Here is a 24,643-nt window from a genome sequence, read left to right on the forward strand (position 1 = left end):
CATCAGTTTGGTTTTCTATTTATTGAACTTGGGGCCTAGGCACTGTCCCTGAGCAATTTTTGCTCAAGGCTAGCACTCTACCTCTTTGAGCCACAGCGCCACTACGGGTTTTCTGGTAGTTAACTGGAGATAGAGTCTCATGGCCTTTCCTGCCCAGGCTTTGAATCATGATCGTTAGATCTCAGCCTCCTGAGTAGCTAGGATTACAGGCATGAACTACCAGTGCCCAGCTCAAGGGTCCCCCCACCCCCAGGAATCAGATTCTATCCTTCGTTTCTCTCAAGCTCTGGGGTTGCAAGGGAGAAATGACCTTTGGGATTGTGTCCTAGGGCCCCACCAACCAGATAACATCCTCTGCTAGTGGTCAGTTCTCTGTCTCCCCATATACAGAAGCAACAGATGTTCTTGAGCATTTCCTATACATGGGCTGAGGTGGCTTGTGCATCCCCACTCAAGGAGCCACAAGGAGCAAAAACTAGAATACAGGGGCCACACACAGCAGCTTTGCAGGGATGAATGGAGATCAGAGACCTGACCCAGGGAAAGGGCTGCCTCAGTGGACTTGTATGAACAAACTGGGGGTCTGAAAGGGGATTACACCTGGGAGACTCCCTGCTGTGGGAAGTCTTGTAGATCCTGAAGGTGGGCAGCAGATGCTCCCCCGATATTTATTCCCTTGAGTCAGGTGCCAAGTCACTTTTCATTCTCAGTATGATCACTTTTGTTAACTGCTTAATTTATTTAGTCTAATCAATAGCCGGGCTCAGGCCTGCCACTCCCACGCTTGCTGGGGACAGCTGAAAACACAAGCAGCCACAGGATGCTGAACCATGCTGTTGCCAGGAGCCTAGGATTCAACCCTACAGCAAGCGTGCAAAGTCCACATGTAAGTACAGGCTACACAGCAAGTAAACTCTGGCCAGAGATAACCACCCATTTCATAACTCATCCAGTCTATGTACAATATTTCACATACCACCCAATAGATATAAGAAGGTAATATTAACAGCAACCATTCTCCCGGATCACTCCCCCACCTCCCCCCAATACAACCACCACACATTGCATTTATAACCCGAACCCATTCCCAATTTGTTAAATAGGGTGTAATCCCAGAGACATTTAGGCAAATTGAGGTGTCCTATGGAGGTCTGGGGATCAAGGTGGGAAATGTCCCCAGGTTTTCCAATGCCCGTGGCCCCGAGGTGTGGCTCAGAAGGCTGGAAGCCAGGAGCTAGGAGCTGGGCCAGCTAACAAGGGAGGTAGAAGCCAGTGGTCCAGCTCAGGGAGCTGCTCTCTGTCAGCCCCTCGGCTCTGGGACTCTGTCTCATCACATCCACGTTTTCTCAGTCCCTGTTGCTGTCTAGAGCAGGCGTGTTGGAGGATGAGCAGTGGCTGCTACAGAGAGGTGGGCAAGAGATTTCTGAACCTCCTTTCCCTTAGAACCTAGGCCTGCAACAGGCCACAGTCCGCAGATTCCATCTAGCTCTAGGCAGTATTTCGGTCTTTTGGCTAAGCCCATCAGAGTATGAGTGACAGCAGCTAGAAGATGCTATTTTTAGAAGGCAGAGCCTCTTTCTTTCCATCTTCTTGTTGAGACAAGAGAAGATGTCGCCTAGTTCTTGGCTGCTCTCCAGTAGTAGGCTGAGAAGGCGAAGTGGAAAACTTCCTGCTCACATTGGTGTGGTCCCTGGGCTGGCTGGAGCCACCCCCTGGCAAGTGAACAAACAGCCTTGATTGCTGGTGGGTCCCAATATACACTAAGAGACTTCAAAACCTATTCCCTCCACCTCTGCTCCAGGAAGTGGGATCTACTGTCATTGAAACTTCTTGAGTGCAACTGGGTCACCAGTCTTTCTCTTGGCCACAATCCCAACTGAAGTCCCGCTAAACCAGTCATTAGAGGCTACAGGCAGGTTCCCCTGGGATCCTGCCCAGCAGGCCCAGGTCACGTTGATTAGTGTAAGCCAGGGGTCCCAGGAAGGGCCAAGTAACTGGCCCCCGAGTTCAGGTTCGTAGTTTATATCTTCACAGCTTTCAGGTGAGTGTTGGATTTATCAACAGTAACCAGGCCCCCCAAATGTCGGGGGGAGATACATTTTGCTGGCGCTGCGCCCGCTCGCCTCCTGGGGAGGTAGTAGGGATGGCTCATTGTGCCTTGGAATGTGCCACCAATCCACAGGAACACAGGAAGCCCGGGAAAGCCCTGTTCACAAGCAGGGCCAGGGCGCAGAGGGGGCAATGCTGGCTGTGGAAGGCCCCCCTGCAGGGGGCTGGGCCAGGGTTAGGGGGGCGAGTCCCGGGTCAGGCCGTATTGCAGGCTCACAGTGTGGTCCAGCTCTTCCAGCTCTGCGGGCAGTGGGATGCCCAGCTCTCCTAGGTACAGGGAGAGGGCCTCAAAGGAGTCCTCCAGTTTGGAAAATGCTGGTCTGGAAAGAAAAGAGGTGAATCAGGCAGGTGAACTATGAGGTGGTAAGGGAGGATCCGGGCCTGGTGCTCAGTTACCTCTTCAGGCAAACTCCTTAGCCTATGTTTGCCTCTCCAAGAAATGATATTAGCGTAACTTCACAGGGTTGGTACAAAGATGAAAGATAACTAGGTAAAGGCTGGCCCCCCCAGTGGCTCATGCCTGTAGTCCTAGCTATTCAGGAGGCTGAGATATGAGGATTGTAGTTCAAAGCCAACCTGGGCAGAAAAGGCCATGAGACTTATCTCTAATTAATCACCAGAAAACTGGAAGTGGTGCTGTGGTTCAAGTGGTAGAGCTCGTCTTGCACAAAAAAGCTCAGGAACAGTGCCTAGGCCCTGACTTCAAGCCCCAGGGCTGACCAAAAAAAGGTAACTGGCTAAGGAGTCTGGCCTGGCTAGTGGTAGTAGCTCATAGTAACAGCAATCCTGAGCAAAAAAGAGAAATGCAAGAACGATCATAATACTGGACTTCAAATTATACTATAGAGCCATAGTAGCAAAAAAAATAGCTTGGTGATAGCACAAAAAACAGACACAAAAGAACAGCAGAACAGAAGACCCAGGAATAAAACCACATAGTTACAGCCATCTAATTTTTGACAAAGGAGTCAAAAAGGCTGCGGAAGACAGCCTATTCAACAAAAAGGTGCCAGGAAAACTGATCATCTATTTGCCAGAGACTGAAACTTGACCCTTGCCTTTCATCTTGTACCAAAACCAACTCTAAACAGATCAAAGATTGAAATGTAACATCTGAAACTACCATAGGAAAAATCTGGAAGAAAAAGGCACAGGTCATTATTTTCTGAATAAGACTCCAAGAAAATAATAGCAAGAATGGACAAGAAGTTTCTACACAGCTCAAGAAAACCACCAGAACCAAGAGGCAACCCATGGAATAGGAGCTATTCAATGTCAGCTATTCAATGGATTAACGATTATTATCTAGACTAAACAAAGCTCTAAAACAATAGAACAAATAGCCCAATTAATATGTGGACAAATGAACAAATAACCCAGTTAATAAATGGACAAATAGACAATTCTCAGAAGAAATACAAATGGCTAGGAGAGAAACATCAGATTCATCTCAGCCCAGTCAGAATGCCATCTAACAAGAAAACAAATCCTGGCGAGGATGAAGGGAAGAACCCTCATACATGGCTGGTGAGAATGCAAATTAGTGTAACCATTATGGAATCAGTATAGAAGCTCCTTAAAAAACTAAAATGGATCTACCTAATGATCACACCACATTTCCTCTGGGGGCATATTTCTGAAGGAAGAGTTAATTAATATGCCAGAAAGACACCTGCATCCCTATGTTTATTGCATCTTTGTTTACAATAGTCAAACTGTGGAATTGGCCAATGTGTCCAACAACCAATGAGTGGATAAAGAATATATGTAGCTGGGTACTGATGGCTCACGCCTGTAATCTTAGCTACTCAGGAGGCTGAGATCTGAGGATCATGGTTCAAAGCCAGCCGAGGCAGGAAAGTCCATGAGACTCTTTTTTTTTTTTTTTTTTTGGGGTCCGGTTGTGGGGCCTGAACTCTGGGCCTGGGCACTGTCCCTCAGCTTTTTAGCTCAAGGCTAGTGCTTTACCACTTGAGCCACAGAGCCACTTCCGGCTTTTTTTCATTTTGCTTATGTGGTGCTGAGGAATCGAACCCAGGGCCTCAGGCATTCAAGGCAAGCGCTCTACCACTGAGCCATCTTCCCAGCCCCTCCATGAGACTCTTATCTCCAATAAACCACCAGAAAACTGGAAGTGGCACTGTGGCTCAGGTGATACAGCACTAGCCTTGAGCTGAAGAGCTGAGGAACAGCACCCAGGCCCAGAGTTCATGCCCCATGACCAACCCCCGCCCCCCAAAAAAGTATGTATATACATACATACACACACACACATATATGTTACGTATGTACTTGGAGTATTACTTATCTATAAAGAAAATTGAAATTATATCATTTGCAGGACAGTGGATGGAGCTGGAGAGTGTCCCCTTAAGCCAATCTCAAAATGCTGTATTGTTTACTTATTTGTGGACTCGAGATTTTAAAGACACATATACATATAGATGTATATCCCCCCTCCACACTAGGCTGTAAATGTGGGATTGTGCTCTAGGCTAGGGCTCTATCAAGTGAGTCATTACCAGTTCCACTTTCAGCTTTTTGGCAGTTAACTGGAGTTCACAGTCTCATGGACTTTTCTGCCAGGGCTGGCTTTGAACTGTGATCCTCAGATCTCAGCTTTCTGAGTGGCTAGGATTATAGGTATAAGCCACTAGTGTCGGATACTAAACCTCTTTAGTAGACTTTTCCCACAGCATTTGTCCTATTTGAATATTCAGCATAGTTTATTTATGCTGTTTTTGTTGGTCATGGGGCCTGAACTCTGGGACTGGGAGCTGTCCCTCAGCTCTTCAGCTCAAGGTGAGCGCTCTACCACTTGAGCCACAGTGCCACTTCTGGCTTTTTCTGCTTATGTGGTGCTGAGGAATCGAACTCAGGGCCTCATGCATGCAAGATAAGCACTCTACCACTGAGCCACCTTCCCAGCCCCTATGTTGTATTTTTTGATTCTACTTGCTAGTCTGCTCCTCCAGAATTGGAGCTCTGGGCCTTGAAAAAAAAATGCAAGTTTCCTGAGATCTGACACCTCAGAACAACACCTAATGCATAGTCCACACTACACACACTACACACTACACACTACACACACACACACATACACACACACACACACACACACACACACACACACACACACACACACACACACACACACACACACACACACACACTCTATTTTCGGTGCTTGTTCTGGGGCTTGAACTCAGTGCCTTGCCCAAGCACTTGTTTTTTTCACCCAATGCTGGTGCTCTACCACTTGAGTCAAACTTCTACTTCTGGCTTTTTGCTGGTTAACTGAAAGTAAGAGTCTCATGGACTTTTTTGTCTGGGCTAGCTCTGAACTGTGATCCTCAGAGCTCAGCTTCCTGAGTAGCTAGGAGTAAGTGTGTACTACTGGCACCCAGTTTGAACTTTCTTTTAGGAACTGTATCTCTGTACCTTATCCAGTTACTACACCTTTATCAAACTTGGCATGTTAAAGAGTGATAGTTACATGCTTGAGTTCAAGGCTCTGCCATTCCTTGTGCCTAGAGCTTGGAGACAGGGGTGAAATACTTACCTGCTCTCAGGCTCCAGTTTGCAGCAGATAGCAGCCAGGGGGAAGAAGGCAGGGGGACAGTCTGTTGGGACAAACTTCTCCCAGAAAAGCTTCACGTTGAGGCCAAAGTCCAGTGTGCGGGGTAAGCAATCAGGATCTGCATATACCTGCCCAATGATCTGCAGGTGAGAAGACAGCTGGTCAGGAAGTGCTCTGATGCTACAGATAGATGGCAGGGAAAAGGAATGCTCATGTGTGGACAGAAGGAGACACAGAAGAGTGGTAAAAATCTAGTCTTCTCTCTCCTGGCTTCTGAGGGTGGGTTAGGACTGGCTTCACAGTAGCAAAAGCAATGTTCCAAGTTGTCATGCAGGCTGTTAGCTGCCTATGTCCATCTTCTGCTAGAGTCAAGTCTCTGTGAAGCAGGGAGCTAGGTCTGATCTATGTCTGAGAACTTGGCACCAGCTTAATACTTTGTATACAGCTTAATACTTAGTACACAATTGTTATCTATGAAAAGGAAACAACTTTCATAAAAATTGTCCTTCGTTATTCGAACCACCTTTTGTTTCTCTTGCCTATCCCATTCATAGATTTACGGGAATCACAGAAGCCTTTGAATGTGTGTATGATGGAGTGCTTTGAGATATACTGAGCTATTTTGCCACCTGAATGCTAAGCTTCTAATGGCTAGAATCTTGCCAGGCCTTACTGTATCCTCTATGGTGCCTATCATGGAGCTGGTATTTCCTGGAGTGGCAACTTCTATTTGCTGGGTTTAGAAACGGGGAACAGAAAGGAACTACAACTAGGCTTAAGAGCTAGATGGACGTCATATCTTTCTTGCTGGAATTCTGAGTTTGACCTGTCCCTTACTGGCCAGGCGACTTTGTGACTTACAAACTATTTGAGCCTTTCTAGGCCTCCATTTCATGGGACCTTAAGATTCAAATGAGGCATCCATCATACCCAGTCAGAGACTAGGTGCCATTCCTGAGCGTCTTTGCTCAAGGCTACCTACCACTTGAGCCACTGCTCTACCTCTGGCTTTTTTTTTGGTAGTTAACTGGAGATAAGAGTCTCATGGACCTTCCTGCCCTGGTCAGATTCAAACTGTGAGCCTCAAATCTCAGTTTCCTGACCATCTAGGATTACAGGCATGACCCACTAACACCTGGCTTCCTATGTCAAATTTATAATAACCCTTTTACCCCTAGGAGAAGCCCAGATGTGAGGCAGGGCAAAGCTTCTAGGCCTGTATGGCCTCTGTGTGGGAGCTCACCTCACAGAGTACAATCCCGAAAGAGAAGACATCCACGGTTTCATCGTAGCTCTTTCCTTGGGAAACAGAGGTAAGCAACTGTTAACTCTGCAAGAGTGTAGGGTGAAGCCAAGTCACAGACAAGAACCAAGGCTAGAACAGGTTCTGAGGGGATGTCTCAAAGTGGTCCAGGACAGGCACCACTTTGGTATCATCCTTCTCCAGCCCTAGAAGGCTTGTATTGAAGGGACCTTATAAATACATTGCTCAGGATGTAACTGTATGGCACAGTGGAAAAGAACTACACCCCAGTTCTAGGCTCTGCCATTGGCAGCTGTGTGATCTCGGGGAGCCACTGAACTGAAAAGTGCTGTTCCTAGGCCTTTTTTTTTTTTTTTTGCCAGTCCTGGGGCTTGAACTCAGAGCCTGGGCATTGTCCTTGAGCTTCTTTCGCTCAAGGCTAGCACTCCACCACTTGAGTCACAGCACCACTTCTGGCTTTTCTGTTTTTGTGGTACTGAGGAATCAAACCAGGGTTTCATGCATGCTAGGCAAACACTCTACCACTAACCTACCTTCCCAGCTCCCTAGACCATTTTTTTTTTTTTTTTGGGTTGGTTGTGGGGCTTGAACTCAGGGCCTGGGCGTTGTCCCTGGGCTTTTGTGCTTAAGGCGAGCATTCTACCACTTGAGCCACAGCGCCACTTCCAGTTTTCTGGTGGTTTACTGGAGATAAGAGTCTCCAACTGGCTTTGAACTGTGATCCTCAGATCTCAGCCTCCTGAATAGCTAGGAGTACAAGCAGGAGCCATCAGTGCCTAGTGCTTAGACTATTTTTGACATCTATCTTCTGCCTTTCAAGAATGTCAAAGTGTCTCTGATAGTTTGAGCAGTGTCCACCAGGGGGCACCATAATTCAGTTCCTAGTCAGGAGAAAGCAAAAGCTAAAGCTAGAGCAATGCATAATCTGACCTCTTAGCTACCCTTAGGACACAAAATCCATTATGCTATGACCAGCCTGATACTCTGACCAGTTCCTCCTCTTGAGCTCAGGGAACAAGTAGTTTATCAGGCCTAGGCTGGCAAGGATTAAAAACCATCATTAACTAGTCTCCCAGGGCTCCCTTGTCAGAAGTGGCTTCTGTTCCCCCTCGGAGTGTCTCCTCCAGGCTCAGGACTCACCATTCAGCATCTCAGGAGCCATCCAGTAGGGGTTTCCCACCACCGTGTAACGCTTCTTGCGGTCATTCTTGCGTAAGGTGCGCTTCTTCGTGGTGGCCTTCTCCACTGGGGGCCTTTTCCTCTCTTCCACTATGAGCCGTGACAACCCAAAATCTGCCACCACTACAGTCTTGTCCTGGCAGGAAAAGGTCTAGTTCAGGACCTGGTGGGGAAGTCCTTGAACCTGGCCTTGGGGTGTGGGCATAGGCAAGAAAAGTCATGGACTACTGGGGTGTTGATGGCTCACACCTGTAATCCTAGCTACTGAGAAGGCTGAGATCTGAGGATCACAGTTTGAAGCTAGCCTGGGCAGGAAACCTTGTGAGACTCTTTAATTTTATTTTTGCTGATCCTGGGGCTTGAACTCAGGGCCTCGGTGCTGTCCCTGAGTCTCTGTGCTCAAGGCTAATGCTCTACCATTTGAGGTACAGTGCCACTTCTGGCTTTTTCTGGGTAGATTACTGGAGATAAGAGACTCACAGACTTTCCTGCCAGGGCTTCCCGGAATAGCTCATCCTCAGATCTCAGCCTTTTGAGTAGCTAGAATTACAGGCATGTGCCACCAGTGCCCAGCTTGAGAGACTCTTATCTCCAATCAACTACCAAAACAGCCAGAAGCGGTGCTGTGGTTCAAAGTAGCCTTGAGCACAAAAGCTAAGGGACAGTGCCCAGGACCTGAGGTCAAGCCTTAGGATCAACACCCCCCCCCCAAAAAAAAAAGTCATGGACAAGGGGAATACATAGTAAATACATAGTAAAGGAGAGTCATAGCAGAAAGTGCCAGTAGATTTGTTCAAGTAGTTGGGTTTCTGTCAGTCTGCTATCTGCCCACAAGCTGAAGTGTAGTTTGCACTACAGAACTCTAGTTGGGGTAGGGCTCTGCAATATGGAGAGTAAAACTCAGAGGTGGGGTATGGAGTGTGTGTGTGTGTGTGTGTGTGTGTGTGTGCGCGCTATCTGCCCACAAGCTGAAGTGTAGTTTGCACTACAGAACTCTAGTTGGGATAAGGCTCTGAAATATGGAGGGTAAAACTCGGAGGTGGGGTACGGAATGTGTGTGTGTGTGCGTGCACACACACACACACACACACACACACACACACACACGAACTCTGGGCCTGGGTGCTATCCTTGAGCTTTTTCTGCTCAAGGCTAGCGCTCTACCATTTTGAGCCACAGCACTACTTCTGGTTTTCTGGGGGTTAATTAGAGGTAAGAGTCTCATAGACTTTCTTGCCTTGGATGGCTCTGAACTGAGATTCTCAGATCTCAGCCTTCTGAGTAGCTAGGATTGTGTTTTGTTTTTATCCTGTGGTGCCTTACCTTCCTCCTCAAAAAGACTTAGGGTAACTGTTCTGAACTAGGGTTAAGAGAAAAAGACAAGGCAGAGGCAGTCAGTCTGGGGAATCTGGGGAGATAAGCTCCTTGGATAACTATAGGGCAGTCATGTGAAAGGGATTAAGATTGTTTGATGTGAGTCCAGAGGGTAGAGCCAGGGCTGACTAGTGGATACCCAGGAAGCAAGATTACAAATCAACAGGAGAAACAACACTGTAGCAATCAGAGCTGAGGGGGGTGGGGTAGGAGTGGGGAGGAATAATGGCTTCCAACTGGTCACAGTGAACTCACTATGTCTGTGGCCTTAGGCTGAGATTTCATGTGCCAGAAAAATGGGTCAGCAGAATGACAGGACTCTATATATATAGCTAAGGAATTTCTGGTCAACTCTCTCTTTTTTTGCATAGATTAAGTATTCTATCACGGAGCATCTGTAGCCCCGAGGTCACTTCTAATCAAATGATTGCTAGGGCTGCTACGGAGAGGTGAGACAGGTATGTGTGTGCTGGAGTCTGGGAGTGTTTGGAAGACACATAGCTTTGGAAGCCACAGGAAGGGCAAGAGAAGCCCCTAGGCAATACCTTTGGCCTAAAGCCAAGGGGACAGCCAGCTTCCTTTGTGACAAAGAAGCCAGGACAGCTGACCTCAAAGAGGCTCAGGCCAGGCTGCAGGGTGAGACATACCAACTTGATGAGGCAGTTGTGTGAGTTCAGATCCCGGTGGATGATGCACATGGAGTGCAAATAGGCCTGGAACACAAATACAAGCCAAAGGGCCAGTAAATCAACCAGATCCTGACTCTGGAATTAGGGGCCATAAAACCTATTCTCCCTTTACGCAGGCTGTGCCCGCCCACCGCAGAACCCAGCCTGGACAAGATGGGGCCAGGCTCCCTGTAGGGACAACAAAAGAAAGCTACTGGCTCCAGCCCATCCTTCAGTTCAAGTCACCAGCTCACGGCTGACCTAGGTCCTCACAGCTCCTCCTTCTAGTCTCCAAAGTCCATTATTGGGCTCTGGTCCCTGCAGCCCCCCTTACGCCTTTGCCCAGGCCTTCTGAAGTGAGTACCCCGAGGTACACAGCTCCATCTCTCATGCCCCACACAATTTCAGGGTTCTGGAACTTTGAGTCCTTCCTGGTTGAATTAGTTCCATGTTCCTACTGTTCACATCACTCTCCTCCAGGTCTATATTTGAACTAGTCCCTCTCTGTATCCAAATGTTTCTAAACAAATTTCTTTTTAGAAAGAAACTTGTTTCTAAACAAGCTATTGTCGGTGTCAAAGGCCACTGCTTTTTCCTGTCCTTCCCCTGCCAATATGGGAGACACTGCTCACACGCTCAGGTCAACACAGCCCTGGAGCTCTTCCTGTGTGCCGTGACTCATAATCTGGTGGTCTGCAGATCCTTTCCTCAAAGCTGTCGGCATCTCTCCTGCTCCTGAGACCCCTGTGGGTCTTTTTCCCACCCAGCAGCTTCCTCAGCACCAGCCACGCTCCAAGCCATCTTTCCACATGGATGTGTCTCTGTCTCACAGCTCTAGTGGCCCCTTCTCTGGGGACCAGCAGTCTCTCTCCAAGCTCCAGCCAGTTTCCTGCTCAGAGAGCTGGAGGTTCAGCTAGTAGATCATTCTCAGCATGCACCAATCCTGAATTTCCCAAGCCTCTTCCTGACCATCAGTATCTGGTAAATGGTGGCACAAGGTGCCACTTTGACTCCTCTTCCCATTTGTGTTCCTTCACTGCCATCCAGTTGCTCCATTCTGAGGCCACCCTGTCTCCCAGTCTTGCTACTACCTTAATTTAGAAACTCAAAGTATTTCATTGGCTCTCTATCCAGTTGTCCCTGCCTGAGGATCTCTCAACTCTATTCCAACCTATAGATCACCTCTGGTCACAAAACTTTCTTGCTTAAAAATCTTTTCTAGGCTGGGCACAAATGGCTCATGCCTGTAATCCTAGCTACTCAGAAGTCTGGAGATTTGAGGATTGAAGCTCAAAGTGAGTCTGGACAGGAAAGTCTGGGAGATTCTTTTTTTTCTTGTTGTTGATTGTAGGGCTTGAACTCATGAGCCTGGGCATTATCTCTCAGTCTTCAGCTTAAGGTGAGCACTCAACCATTAGAGCCACAGTGCTACTTCTGGTTTTCTGGGTGGTTTATTGGAGTTTCCTGCTTCGTCAGGCTTTGTTTTTGTTTGTTTGTTTTTGTCGGTAGTGGGACCTGAACTCATGGGCGCTGTCCCTCAGCATTTCAGCTCAAGGCTAGTGCTCTATCACTTGAGTCACAGCACCACTTCTGGCTTTTTCTGTTTATGTGGTGCTGAGGAATCGAACCCAGGGTATCATGCATGCAAGGCAAGCACTCTACTACTGAGCTATCTTCCCAGCCCCACCCTGGGCTGGCTTTGAACCCTGATCCTCAGATCTCAGCCTCCTGAGTAGCTAGGAATATAGGCGTGAGCCTCTGATGCCTGGCTAAGTCTGGGAAATTCTTTTATTTTTTTTTTGTTGGTCATGGGGCTTGGGCACTGTCCCTTAGCTCTTCAGCTCAAGGCGAGTGGTCTACTGCTTGAGCCACAGAGCCACTTCTGGTTTTCTAGTGGCTTATTGGAGATAAGAGTCTCAAGGACTTTCCAGCCCGAGCTGGCTTTGAACCGTGATCCTCAGATCTCAGCCTCCTGAGTAGCTAGGATTACAGGCGGGAGCCACCAGCGCCCGGCTAAGTCTGGGATGTTCTTATCTCCAATTAGTCACAGAAAAAGCCAGAAGTGGAGCTGTGGCTTAAGTGGCAAAGTGCTAGCCTTGAGCACAAAAGCTCAGGGACAGTGCCTAGGTCCAGAGTTCAAGCCCCAGAACTGGGAAAACAAATTAATAAAAATCTTTTTTTATATGGCATTATAACCTTTTTGTACAACTGTATAACTACTTCATCCCCCCTGCCCCCCCCCCCCACAGACACAAACTTCCTGTAAGTTCAGGCTCCTTAGCTTGAAACACAGGGATCCAATCTACTGTTCCACACAAATCTTGTCTTCATGAACCCTGTGAGAGGAAGAATGGCTAAAATGGTGTAGAGGCTAGACTGACAAAGCCCAGGGTCCTAACTCTGTCCTGTTCTAGTCTCAGCTTCTTACCTAGAAACAACTGTTGTCATGTGAAGTAAATAGGATCCTGTCTGTTAATCTCTGAGCTCAGTGCCTGGCATACAGAAAGCACTTAGTATTTGTTGGCTCTTACGATCAGTGCAACTGGATTTACAAGGCGGTGAGGTGTTTACTTGCTTTAAAAGCTCTCAATACCCAGAAGTTTCTGTAATAGGGATGACCAGGCCCTTGTACTGTGGTTTGCCCCTTCAGTTTGCCTTGGCCATATCCAGTTTTCTCTTAGAGAACTGGAATCCTTTGAGAACAAGGCTGTGTGCTGAGGACAGTTGGCCAGGGTAATTTCATTGGCCCAGATCAAACTCAGTAAATAACTGCTGAATGATCCAACCCATACAAGTCACCCAGGATGGATGTCTGTCTTCAAATACACCTCTCTCTATTCTCACATTGTACTTACCATTCCTGAAGCGATGCCTTTGGCGAACCTGACCTTCTGTTGCCAGGGGAACGGGTCCTGCAGGGTGAGAGAATGCCTATCAGAGGCTGTTGATTTCCTGTGCCACTCATAGTCCAGGCCCTGTGGGTCAGTACAGTGTGCCAGTGAAGAGACCCCCCCCCCCTGTTTGTACCTGGTCCTGCCTAGCATGGATGGTCCTTTGGGGGCAAACCTTAAGGCCTAAGGGCTTAAGGTTCCTGGTAGTGGGGGCATAGGTGTACCTCTGACAACTAATCAGGACCCCAGGGGATTGTGGACCAGTATGCTCACCACACTGCGCAGGAAGTCCTTCAAGGTACCCCCCTCGATGTACTCTGTCAGCAGGTTCAGCTTCTTGTCCTTATACAGGACACCAATGAACTTGAGCACATTGGGATGGTCCAGGCTACGCATCACTTTCACCTAAGAGTGGGAGATGCCAAGTGGGGAGAGGAAGATGGTTAACTTCCCACCCAGTCTTCTCTCCCTAAAGGAGTTAGCTGCCTCTCAACCTCTATCAGTGTGATGTGTTCAAGCATTAGGATCGGGGAGAGAGAAGATCAGCACTACATGGGTGGGGATGGCTTCACAGGTCTCTCCCTTGGGCCCTTGCCTTTCTAGGAAGTGCTTTGGGGAACTGGAGTAGTAAGGCCAAGAGTGAAAACAAAGGCCTGGGGATGGGGCAGGAAGGAAGAAGAGGGTATCACCTGGGTCACAGGTGACTGCAGCTTCTCCATCAGATCCAGGTGGGGGGAGTAGGGAAGACTGTATAGATGCTCAAGGAATGACAGCTCTTGAGGAGCCCCACTCCAGGCACCATTGAGGGCCTTCAGGTGACTAGAATATAGAGTTGTACTAAACTGGTCTGTTTTCATGGCCATCACTCTTGCAATCTGAGAACTCCTTGGAATAGCATCCCTTGTAATATGGCTTGTGCCATCTTTAAGAAGTGTTTATTGATAGACTGGGAATGTGGCTCAGTGGTAGAGTGCTTGCCTAGCATGTACGAAGCCCTGGGTTCCATTCCTCAGTATCACATAAACAGAAAAAGCCAAAAAGTGGTGCTGTGGCTCAAATGGTAGAGTACCATCCTTGAGCAAAAGCAGCTCAGGGTCAGTGCCCAGGCCCTGATTTAGAGGGAGTGGGGATGTTCTATCACTCAATTTTTAAAATTATGTATGTTTTTAATCTTTAAGTAGTTACACAAAGGTGTTACCATTCAACAAATCAGTTTGCAAGTATAATGCATCTTGATTGATGCCACTTTTCCTTCCTCAGTCTTTAAGACAGTGATTCCAAGCCAACTGCCCTCCTCCCACTCATTGCAGTATGGGGATGAACCCAGAGCCAACTGAAGCTATGCCCCAAGTCCTTAAGTTTTTTTATTGAAGCCATTCATTTGTAACATTTTCTCTATTCTAAAAGTGAGTTTCTTTCTTTTTTTCTTTTTTCTCTCTCTCTCTCTCTTCCCCCTCCCATCCGTCCCTCCCCTTTTTGAACAGGGTCTTATTATGTTCCCACACTGACCCAGAACTCCTGGGCTCATCCAATCTGTCTGCTTCAGCCTCCCCAAGTAGCTGGGATTATAGGAGGCAGTGGCAACTCCCACTTTGTTACCTCAGTCAGGAAAGTCTTCTGTGTCTCTTCATCACATCGAATTAACTCCTTCATGACCATCACTTTGCCCGTGGCCTTGTGTGTCACCTACAGGGAGGGTGATTATTAATGATGTAAAGATAAGAAGTAGTAGTACTGGAGAACTTCTTGTGAAAAATCTACGAGCTGGGGATGAAGCTCAGTGGCAAAGCGCTTGTCTGGCATGCGCAAGACCCTGAGTTCAAACCCTGGCACCACAAAATCATTGAGTCATTCATTCAATTATTCATTCATCCACTCACTCAATCAATCAATCAATGCAACTGGCCATCTCATTCCTTGTTAAGACATACTGGGCCAGAGGAGATGAGATCAGATCAAATGGAAAATTTTTGTGTAGAAGACACAGCATAGGAGAACAGGGGACTCAGAGGAAAGCACACTCTCTTCTCTGGAGAGCTGAGCATGCACAGAGAGGTGAGAATCAGACAAATGGGGGAGGAGGCAGGAGGGGACACTGCCAAGCCAAGCAGGGGCTCTGGTCATGTGGCGTAGGAGTGAATCCTTTGGGTGAACAGAAGTCTGGGGGCAGGAGGGTGAGTGCCACAGACATGCACCAGGGAGTCGAGTGGGTGGGGGGGGGTGAGCTCTCCAGCCCTGCTGCCCCACAAAGCTTACATACATGGCTTACCTGACCCCCCCTCCCAGCTCTCAGCAGAGGAGGAAGAGGAGGAGGAGGAGGAGAGAAAGAGAAGAGAAGGTTAGTCCCTGAGACTTTTCACCAGGGTGGCAGGAGCCACTTGTACTCCCTGCAGCATTCCCAGTACTTAGGTCTGTGGGCACCTGACACGGACCCACAGCCTGGCAGCAGGAAGGCTATGGGCACAGCTCATCCCAAGCTGTATCTCCAGAGCCACAGGTTCACTGCTGCCCTGGGTAGTAGAGTGGGCCCCTCCTCCACCATCCCCTGTAGTAGGGAAGGAGGCCTGGTGTCGTGTAGGGTGTGGGGTGAGGCCATGGGATGAGAACTCTGGAAAAGGTGAGACAGGCGTAGGGGTGGGGGCAGCGGCTGCTGCTGGTGCTCACCTTGATGGCCTGCCCAAAGAAGCCCTTCCCCAGGACCTCTCCATGGATCAGGTCACATGGCCGGAAGATCTGTTGTGAGTAGCTGCTGGAGCAGCGGAGGGACTCTGAGCGGCTGATGTCTCGGCTGAGAAGCAGGGGCTCTTTGGGGGAGCTGGGGCCAGGGGACTTGGAGATGCTGTTACTGCGCCTGAGGATGAGGAAAGATGGGGTGGGGGAGGGAGGAGACATAAGTAGTTCTGAGACTAGCCAGAATACCAAAGGCAGGAACCTCAGGCATACCTGCTCATTCCACTGTCTGTAATTCAAGTGCTATTATTGGGAGACAGGGATCTTACATCAGACAGATGTGCTGTTTTAGGTCTGCATACATCAGCAGTTTATTTGAGCATAGGAGAAACACATTCACAATGGGAACTCTGGGAAACTGGGGTGGAGAAATAGCTCAGTGGCAGAGCACACATGAGAGTTAGGGCATCTCCCCAGCACTGTGGAGTAGGCTGGACATAAGACCTTGGTTCTTTGCACCTGGAACAATTAACTAGAGTCTACTAACTTACAATGTTCAGCATAGGACAGCACTAGGGAGAGCAATCTACTACCTCCCCATCTGCTTGATTCAAGGTACTAACTAGGTTAGAGTGACAGCATGCTACTGTTCCAAAAAAAATGAGCCAATGAGATTTTAGATGATACAGGCATTTCATCATTTTTTTAATTTTTTTTGAAGCCAGGTTTCATTAGATCGGCTGTCCTCCAACTCTCAACCCTCCTGCCTGCATCTTCCAACTGCTGGAATTACAGGCCTATGCCATCAATACCCAGCTGTTTTGTATATTCTTGCACCTAGCCATATTTTCTAATTGTTTTTTTTTTGGTCCGGTTGTGGGGCCTGAACTCTGGGCCTGGGCACTGTCCCTCAGCTCTTCAGCTCAAGGCTAGCACTCTACCACTTGAGCCACAGCACCACTTCCGGCTTATTTCTTTTTGCTTATGTGGTGCTGAGCAATCGAACCCAGGGCCTCATGCTTGCAAGGCAAGCGCTCTACCACTGAGCCACCTTCCCAGCCCATATTTTCTAAATTTTAAGATATTAAATACCTTTAATTTTTTCCAGCAATAAATCTGTTTATATTTTCAAAAGCAGCCAGTCATAGTAATAATTGATGATGGTTACTTTGTTTTTCTTGTTTTTGTCAGTAGCGGGGCTTGAACTCAGGGCCTAGGGTGCTGTCCTGAGTTTTTGGGCTCAAGGCTAGTGTTCTACTACCTGAGTCATAGCTCCGCTTCTGGTTTTCTGATGGTTAACAAGAAATAAAGAGTCTCATGGACTGTCCTGCTCTGATTGGCTTCAAACCTCAATCCTCAGATTTCAGCCTCTTGAGTAGCTAGGATTACAGGTATGAGCCACCAGTGGCTGGCTGATGACTGTTACTTTGAAAGGAGGACAAGAAGGCTGAAGACCATAGAACTGCAGGTGAGCTGTAACCCTTAAAACCTCTCTGTGGTAAGCTCCAGTTTTGCTGGACCATCCACAGACTGCTGTAGTAGTTTCTGACTTGACTTGCACCACAGGCTTGGTTGCTCTTGTTCTTTTGTTTGCCTCCCTCAGATAGTGCTCATCAGAGCCTGGAAGATGAGTTAGCCTCTCAGCCCTTCAAGTATCTGAGCAGCTCTCCAGCAATCCCACATCTTCTCTTTCCCAAGCCATGCATTTCTAGCCCTTCTCTGTCCTCTGCTGAGAGGCAGCCAAGAGTGGCAGGAATGATCTACAGGGAGGGCCCTATTTGCAACAGATAGCCCCCAAGAAGGACTTGGCTAATCAGCCTGTTTGATCCAGGAGTGGATAAAGGACAAGATTCTTCAACAGCCTATCTCACGTTTGGTTTTTTTTTTTTTTGGTGCCAGTTCTGGGGCTTGAACTCAGGTGGCTGGGTGCTGTCCTTGAGCCTCTTTGTGCTCAAGGTTAGTGCTCTACCACTTGAGTCACAGTACCACTTCCAGTTTTTGAGTGGTTAATTGGAGATAAGAGTTCTAAGGGGACTTTTCTGCCTGGGCTGGCTTTGAACCGTGATCCTCAGATCTCAGCCTTTTGAGTAGCTAGGATTACAGGCGTGAGCCACTGGTGCCTGGCTCCTATCTCACATTTACTGAGTGTTCACTACTGTCTGCTGGCATTGTACAACTGTGCCCTTTTCCACATTTAATTCTTGGGTAATTGGTGACACAGCCACTTTTGTCTTGCAACCCCACTTCACAAATGTAGACACAGAGGCTCAAAGAGATGAAGTGATTTATGATGAAGATGGGTAGTTCTGCCTGACAGCCAGTGCTCTTGACTCCTTTTCTGTAAGTCTCTACCTGGGACTTACACACAAGGTGACTGCTTTTCCCGTTTACTTGACAGGCTCTGAGGGGCGAGATTACTGATCCAAGTCTGAGAACAGACTGGGTTCATCTTTTCCTTTATCGTTTTCAAAATCCTTATGGGATGTTTAGTCTACCCTAGATGTGCCCTTACTTCCAGCTCTGAGCCCCATTCTTCCTCCATGTTGCCTTTTATGGTGCAGTATCACTGATTCCTGTCCAGCTCAGGGTTTAGTGGACAGAGCCTGACCCTCTGGTTTCCAAGGAAACCTGGCAGACAGACCCTGGCTATGAACTGTGAGTCCCACAGGACAGCCGGGTCAGCACAATCCTCATAGCCTTGCCCCATGCCAGCTGGTTCTCTTCCTAACACTGTTTGCCTCCAAAAGCCATCACATCCTCTGAGGGTGGACATGGGACAGGACTGGGGTGGAAGGTGGCACCTCAGGGAGCGTCTCCTCAGTGTTCCCTCCAGATTCTCCTTGGTGTCCAGAGTGCTGAGGGTATGCGATTGTCCGGCATTCTGCATGTGGGGAGAAAGCCGGGCGTCTAGCCGCAGCTGGTCCAGGCGCTGGGGGACGGGGTCATGTTCAATTAACAGCTGAAGTGTCTGGCTGGTCTGGCTAATTGCATCTTCCACCTGTGGCCAAAAGCAGTGTAAGGCTCATTCCCATTGGCTTCCCCAATTCAGGCCACCCACAGCCTGACATCCTATCACCTCCTCCCATCTGCCAGGTCACCCCTGCTACCTGGGCACCTGTAAGCTGATAATATAGGAGGTCGCACTAGTGACCACAGGCTTAGGTCAAGAAAAAAGGCTGGGAGTGGGGAAGACAGGTGACACACACTGTACCTCCTCTACTCGGAGAGTGCGGACAGGGGTCCCGTTGATCTCCAGGATGCGGTCCCCAGGGTGAATGGCGTTACGGTTGTTGGGACTAATGTGCATCCGATTTACCCTATGACAGATGAGAATTGAGGCAGGATGAAGGCTTCTTAATAACTCACCTGTGCAGTTCTGCTTGTGCAAGGAAGCCTCTTCAAGTTCCAGGGACCCACTAGCCCACAAGGCTCAGGCCATCCACACAAAGAACTACATTCTTCCCACGATGCTCCATCTCAGTGAAGGGTATTGTCACTCACCCAGTGGCCTAAGCTAGAAACCTGGATAATATCTGCCCATCTGGAGTTCCCTCTATTCCTCCCTGCCTCGCTCCCCTCCCCTCATCTACCTTTTTTTTTTTAATTGTAAAGATATTATACAGAGGGTTACAGTTACATGAGTGAGGAAATGAATACACTTCCTCTTGAACATTGTTACCCCCTCCATTGTTTTCCCCCTACCATCCCCTCCCTCCCTCCCTTCCCCAAGGTTCTTTTTTTTTTTATTGTGATTAAGTGATTACATAATTTCCGGAATTTCACAGTATTGTGGAATAATGATGCTCATTTAAAGTCACAAGTTCATTCTAACTTTTCTGGAGCAAATTGTCTATCACAGTCTGTAACATATAACGGTGTTCACATGTTATATACCATATATGTGATCAGCAGCATGGGGATATTTAGTAGTGGTTCAACCAGATGAGTGGGAGTTCTTTGTTTCTTAAGTCCTGTTAGTTTTGTCGTATCACCTAACATTTTGGATTTAGCATCTACTTATCAGGGAGACCATGTACCGTTTGTTTCTTCGTTCTTGGCTCACCTCGCTCAACATGATTCCTTCTAGCTCCATCCATTTCCCTGCAAATGCCATTATTTTGTGCTTTCTAATGGCTGCATAATATTCCATTGTGTATAGATACCACAATTTTTGGATCCATTCATCTGTGGTGGGGCATCTGGGTTGTTTCCATATCCTAGCTATTGTGAACAGTGCTGCAATAAACATGGAGGTGCACGTGTCCTTGTATATTGGTTCCTGTTGTTCAGGGTAGATGCCTAGAAGTGGTATGACTGGGTCGTAAGGGAGGTCAATCTTTAGCTTTCTAAGGACCCTCCAGACTGCTTTCCAAAGTGGTTGTATAAGTGTACATTCCCACCAGCAGTGTAATAGGGTTCCTCTTTCTCCACATCCCCTCCAGCATTTGTCATTGGCTGATTTGTAGATGTGGGACGTTCTGACTGGGGTAAGGTGGTATCTCAGGGTTGTCTTTATTTGCATTTCCTTCACCACCAGGGATGATGAACATTTCCTCATGTGTTTCTTTGCCATTTTTATTTCTTCACTTGAAAAGTCCCTCTTTAGTTCCCTTGCCCATTTAGTAATTGGTTTGTTAGGTTTGGGAGGGATTAGTTTCCCTCATCTCCCTTTAACAATTCTTTCCATCACCATAGTTACCAACATCTCCCATCCTGACCTATTCAACAAGCCTCCTAACTGGTCTCTACAGCTCTAGGCTTTTCTTCTCCCATCCAGTCCCATGATCCCTGTAAAACACCAACCTGGTTTTGTTACCTTCCGCAGACCTGTGGGATTCTCATAGTCCAGGCCCTCCACAATTAATAGTCCCTTCTTGGCTACTCTCTCGATCTACATTAGATCCTATCTCTGGAGACATCTGGTCTCCCTCTGCCCTGAACACAATCCCTTCCCCTCCTCATCTTTTGAGGAGAATACAGTAGACATCTTCCATCCCTCCCTGACTTCTTCAGCCTCAGTGCCTCTGTAAGATCCAGACTCATGATCATTATACTGGAGGTCTACAATCATTTATAGGGCAACAAGCCAGTACTGTCTCATTATCCATAGAATTTCCTTGATCCCTGGCCCAGAGTCTTAACTTCCTTCCTCCTTTTCTCCACCTTCCTCCACTTATGTTCTTATCCAATAAAGCAAGAATTATAGCCAAGTACTGGTGGCTCATGTCTGTAATCCTAGCTACTCAGAAGGCTGAAATCTGAGGATCCTGGTTTGAAGCCAGCTTAGACAGGAAAGTATAAGATTCTTGTTTTCAATAAACTACTACAAAGCCAGAAGTAAAGCTGTGGCTCAAGTGGTAGAGCACTAGCCTTGAGCAAAAAGAAGCTTAGGGATAGCATCTAGGCTCTGAGTTCAACACCCCCCCCCCAAAAAAAAAAGGAAAAAGAAAAAAAATGAAAAGAAAAAGAAAATAATCAGACGTTCTGGGTCTTTGGCATGCAATAATGGACAAGACAAGCTCACTCTGGAGATTGCAATCTAGTTGGAAGGACATATGATAAACTCATACACATTACTTCAGCAAGATCATTTCAAGGAGCAAATATGATCTGAAACCCAACACCTGACAGGTGAGAGGTTCTGGCTTTGAGCATCAGACAGAAAGCAGCTAAAGAACAGAGAACTCAAGTGCCAAGACCCGGATGTGGTTACAGCACAATGAGCTCAGGAGAAAAGTGGAAGATGGGGATGAAGAGAGCTCTGTGTGCCAGAAGTTAGAGTCCTTCAAGGCCCATCTGTGGGCTCTGCGCAAGAACCTCTGCTGCAAGATACTCACTCTTTTACTTGCACAGTGGTAGCGTAGTTGGAGCAGACACTGTCCACAGACACGGAGAAGCCCCGTCGGCCCTCGGTGATGGCTGGCATGGAGATGAGTGTGACAGAGTAGGGCAGCTGGTCCTGAACAGATTCGGTGGAGAGCCTCTCAAACATAGGTGCCAGCACCACCTCATTGTGGCACTTCCCACTAGGGAGAGGGCACAAAGCAAGCTGAGACCTTGGAGGCCTACCTGGAAGCCACCTAGTAACTACTGAACCTTTTGGCTTTAAATAACATACCGGCTACTCTTCACCCTGTCTCACCACCTTTTTTTTTTTTTGGTCAGTCATGGGACTTGAACTCAGGGCACTGTCCCTGAGCTTTTGTGCTCAAGGATAGCGCTCTCTTACTTTGAGCCACAGCTCCACTCTGGTTTCCTAGTAGTTTATTGGAGATAAGAGGTAAGACTTTCCTGCTTGGGCTGGCTTGGAACTGCAATCCTCAGATTTCAGCTTCCTGAGTATTCAGGATTACAGGTATGAGTCACCGGCACCTGGTTGATGCTATGATTCTTGATGGCAACTCTGAGTTTTCTTGCTGTGCCTTTGACTCATAGTGAGAAACTTGCCCCAGCCTCTGTTCTCTCCCAGCCAACCCAGATAGCTTCCTTTGTTAACTAAGCTAAGTTGGATGGGGAGAGCTGGTAAGCTCTCCATGCCTTTCCTTTAATGTGGGCTCCTTTTTTTGGTTGGTCGTGGGGCTTGAACTTGGCTTGGGTGCTGTCCCTCAGCTCTTCAGCTCAAGGCTAGTGTTCTATCACTTGAGCTACAGTGCCACTTTGGATTTTCTGGTGGTTAATTGCAGATAAGAGTCTCACAGACTTTCCTGCCAGGGTTGGCTCAGATCTCAGCCTCCTGAGTAGCGAGGATTACAGGCGTGAGACACTTGTGCTTGGCTGTGGGCTCCTTCTTAGAGTATCTTTTGCTACTCTGTCCCTCTAGGGGGATTACAGAGCAGAGTGAAGTTATTCTCATAGTGGGTAAGGATGGAGGACAGAGAGAAGTTATTGGCTCTGCTTACAGGTCATAGAGTTGTTAAAAACTACAGTACTGGGATAGGATCCACCCCAATATCTTTCCACCCAACTCACACTGCCACCTGCCCTTCTGCCCACTCATGTTGGGGAGGACAGAGGGCATGGTCTTACCAGTAAAGCATGGCATGCTGTACCAGGGCATATGCATCCCCATCCTCAATGATCACCTTGCAGCTCATACAGGCAAAGCACTCTGGGTGGTACTTAAACTCCCCAGCCACCTGTAAGCAGATGGGGAGAAATAGTATAAAGGGAGGAAGCAAATAATCACTATTGCTAAGAGTGGAGGTAGAGGTGTGTGACCTAATCAGAGACTCCAGTCAATGAGAACAGGTTTCCCTGAAATAATCATCCCCACAAGAAAGGCTCAGTTTCTCCAGGAGAGCTGACTTAAAATCCCTTGTTCAAAGCAAGCAGGGGAGGTAGAACCTCTCTGCTAATCCATTCCAAGTTCCCTGACCCTGAGCACTACTTAGGTGTATCCTGTTTTCAAACTGTGACAGTGTCCTTTAAGGTCTGTATCCTGCTGCATTGTCCTCTCCCTGCCTATCTTCCCCCACTTCCAACCTGGACTGTTAACTTTTTTTTTTTTTTTGGGTGCTGGTAGTGGGGCTTAAAATCAGGGCCTTTGCTTTTTTTGTTCAAGGCTGACATTCCACTACTTGAGCCACAGCTCCATTTCTGGCTTTTTGATGGTTATTTGGAGATAAGAGTCTCACAAACTTCCCTGCCTGGGCTGGCTTCGAGCCACAATCCTCAGACCTTAGCCTCCTGAGTAGCTAGGATTACAGGCATGAACCACTGATGCGTGGAGTATCAAATCTTTTATTGGACTTGACACTAAGTGCTCAACAGACACTGATAATTGAGTGAATGAATGAATGCATGAGAAAGAAGAAGGGCTATAGGGAAAATTGGGAGCACTGTCAAAGGACTGTGATGCTCAAGGGGGGAAGACATAGAAGGATCTTGCTCACCATGACTGGCCCTGTCATTAGCAGGGAACACCCGTGGCAGAACTCTCCAAACTTCCCCCAGTAGTCCTTGTGGCAGTACAGTTTCCCATCTTTCTCGTAGTACCAGTTGGTGAGGGAATCCTGACATTCTGAACACCTGTGAGACAAGACAAGAAAAGAAATGCTTGGGATCTCTGGAACCAGGCCATTCTGGCTCCAGGTCTGACAGCAAAATGGACAGTCCTTCCTCCCACATAAAGCTGGACGGAGGAAGTTACAGAGTAGTGCCATCTCTCCAGGGAAAGCGGGTCAGTGTCCAAGACTCCAGAAGCCAGCTTCGTGCAGCCTGCCTCCTGCCTCTGGGAGCAGACACTGCGTCTTAAGAGTCTTCTGAGAATCGAGGAGGAGCCAAGAAGACTCCTCTAGAAAAGTGAACTTTGTTTTGCTGGCCCTGGGGCTTGAACTCTGGGCCTGGGCACTGTCCCTGAGCTTCTTTTGCTCAAGGTGAGTGTTCTACCACTTGAGCCACAGCACCACTTCTGACTTTTTTCAGTAGTTTATTGGAGCTAAGAGTCTCAAAGACTTTCCTGCCCTGGCTGGCTTTGAACCACGATCCTCAGATCTCAGCCTCCTGAGTAGCTAGGATTAAGGCATAAGCCAATGGTGCCCAGCCAGAGAAGTGAACTTTTAAAGAAGATGTGCATAACGTTTAATATATCTGCTGGGTGATGAGGTCCACCTTGTTAAGCCGGATGACTTTTGTGCCTCTGTCGTTCCTTTTCATAATTAGTTAATATAAACTATACAAACTAATAGGTTTCATTAGACATTGTCATAGGTGTTTATAACATGCTTTGACCCCCATTAACCTTTCTGGTACCCCTTCCCTCTCACTGGTCCCCTTTTCCTTCCCCCATTGTCTGCCTTCTAATTTCATGTTTTTTTTTAATTTTATTTTATTTGTGAACATACTGTACAGAGGGGTTACAATTGCATGGGCAGGATAATGCGTACATTTCTTACCAAGCATTGCAGCC

General features: G+C 47.7%; 1 protein-coding gene across 2 annotated transcripts in view; it reads right to left on the reverse strand.

Moving 5' to 3' along the window:
* Positions 1 to 703: 703 nt before the first annotated feature.
* The window catches only part of Limk2 (LIM domain kinase 2), a 79,829-nt gene continuing 55,889 nt past the window's right edge, over positions 704 to 24,643 (reverse strand). For both annotated transcript variants that reach the window (XM_013014469.1, XM_013014470.1), the window contains 14 exons: positions 23,628 to 23,763; positions 22,762 to 22,871; positions 21,573 to 21,761; positions 18,947 to 19,052; positions 18,537 to 18,733; positions 15,730 to 15,916; positions 14,665 to 14,751; positions 13,339 to 13,470; positions 13,030 to 13,086; positions 10,154 to 10,219; positions 8,094 to 8,268; positions 6,933 to 6,988; positions 5,672 to 5,829; positions 704 to 2,429 (listed from right to left, as the gene is read on the reverse strand). In XM_013014469.1, coding sequence (XP_012869923.1) covers positions 2,285 to 2,429; positions 5,672 to 5,829; positions 6,933 to 6,988; positions 8,094 to 8,268; positions 10,154 to 10,219; positions 13,030 to 13,086; positions 13,339 to 13,470; positions 14,665 to 14,751; positions 15,730 to 15,916; positions 18,537 to 18,733; positions 18,947 to 19,052; positions 21,573 to 21,761; positions 22,762 to 22,871; positions 23,628 to 23,763 — 1,801 coding nt within the window. In that variant the 3' untranslated portion in view covers positions 704 to 2,284. The remainder of the gene's footprint in view (positions 2,430 to 5,671; positions 5,830 to 6,932; positions 6,989 to 8,093; positions 8,269 to 10,153; positions 10,220 to 13,029; positions 13,087 to 13,338; positions 13,471 to 14,664; positions 14,752 to 15,729; positions 15,917 to 18,536; positions 18,734 to 18,946; positions 19,053 to 21,572; positions 21,762 to 22,761; positions 22,872 to 23,627; positions 23,764 to 24,643) is intronic.

The sequence above is a fragment of the Dipodomys ordii genome, unplaced genomic scaffold (genome assembly GCF_000151885.1).
Source record: "Dipodomys ordii isolate 6190 unplaced genomic scaffold, Dord_2.0 Scaffold23, whole genome shotgun sequence".
NCBI classification, from domain to species: Eukaryota; Metazoa; Chordata; class Mammalia; order Rodentia; family Heteromyidae; genus Dipodomys; species Dipodomys ordii.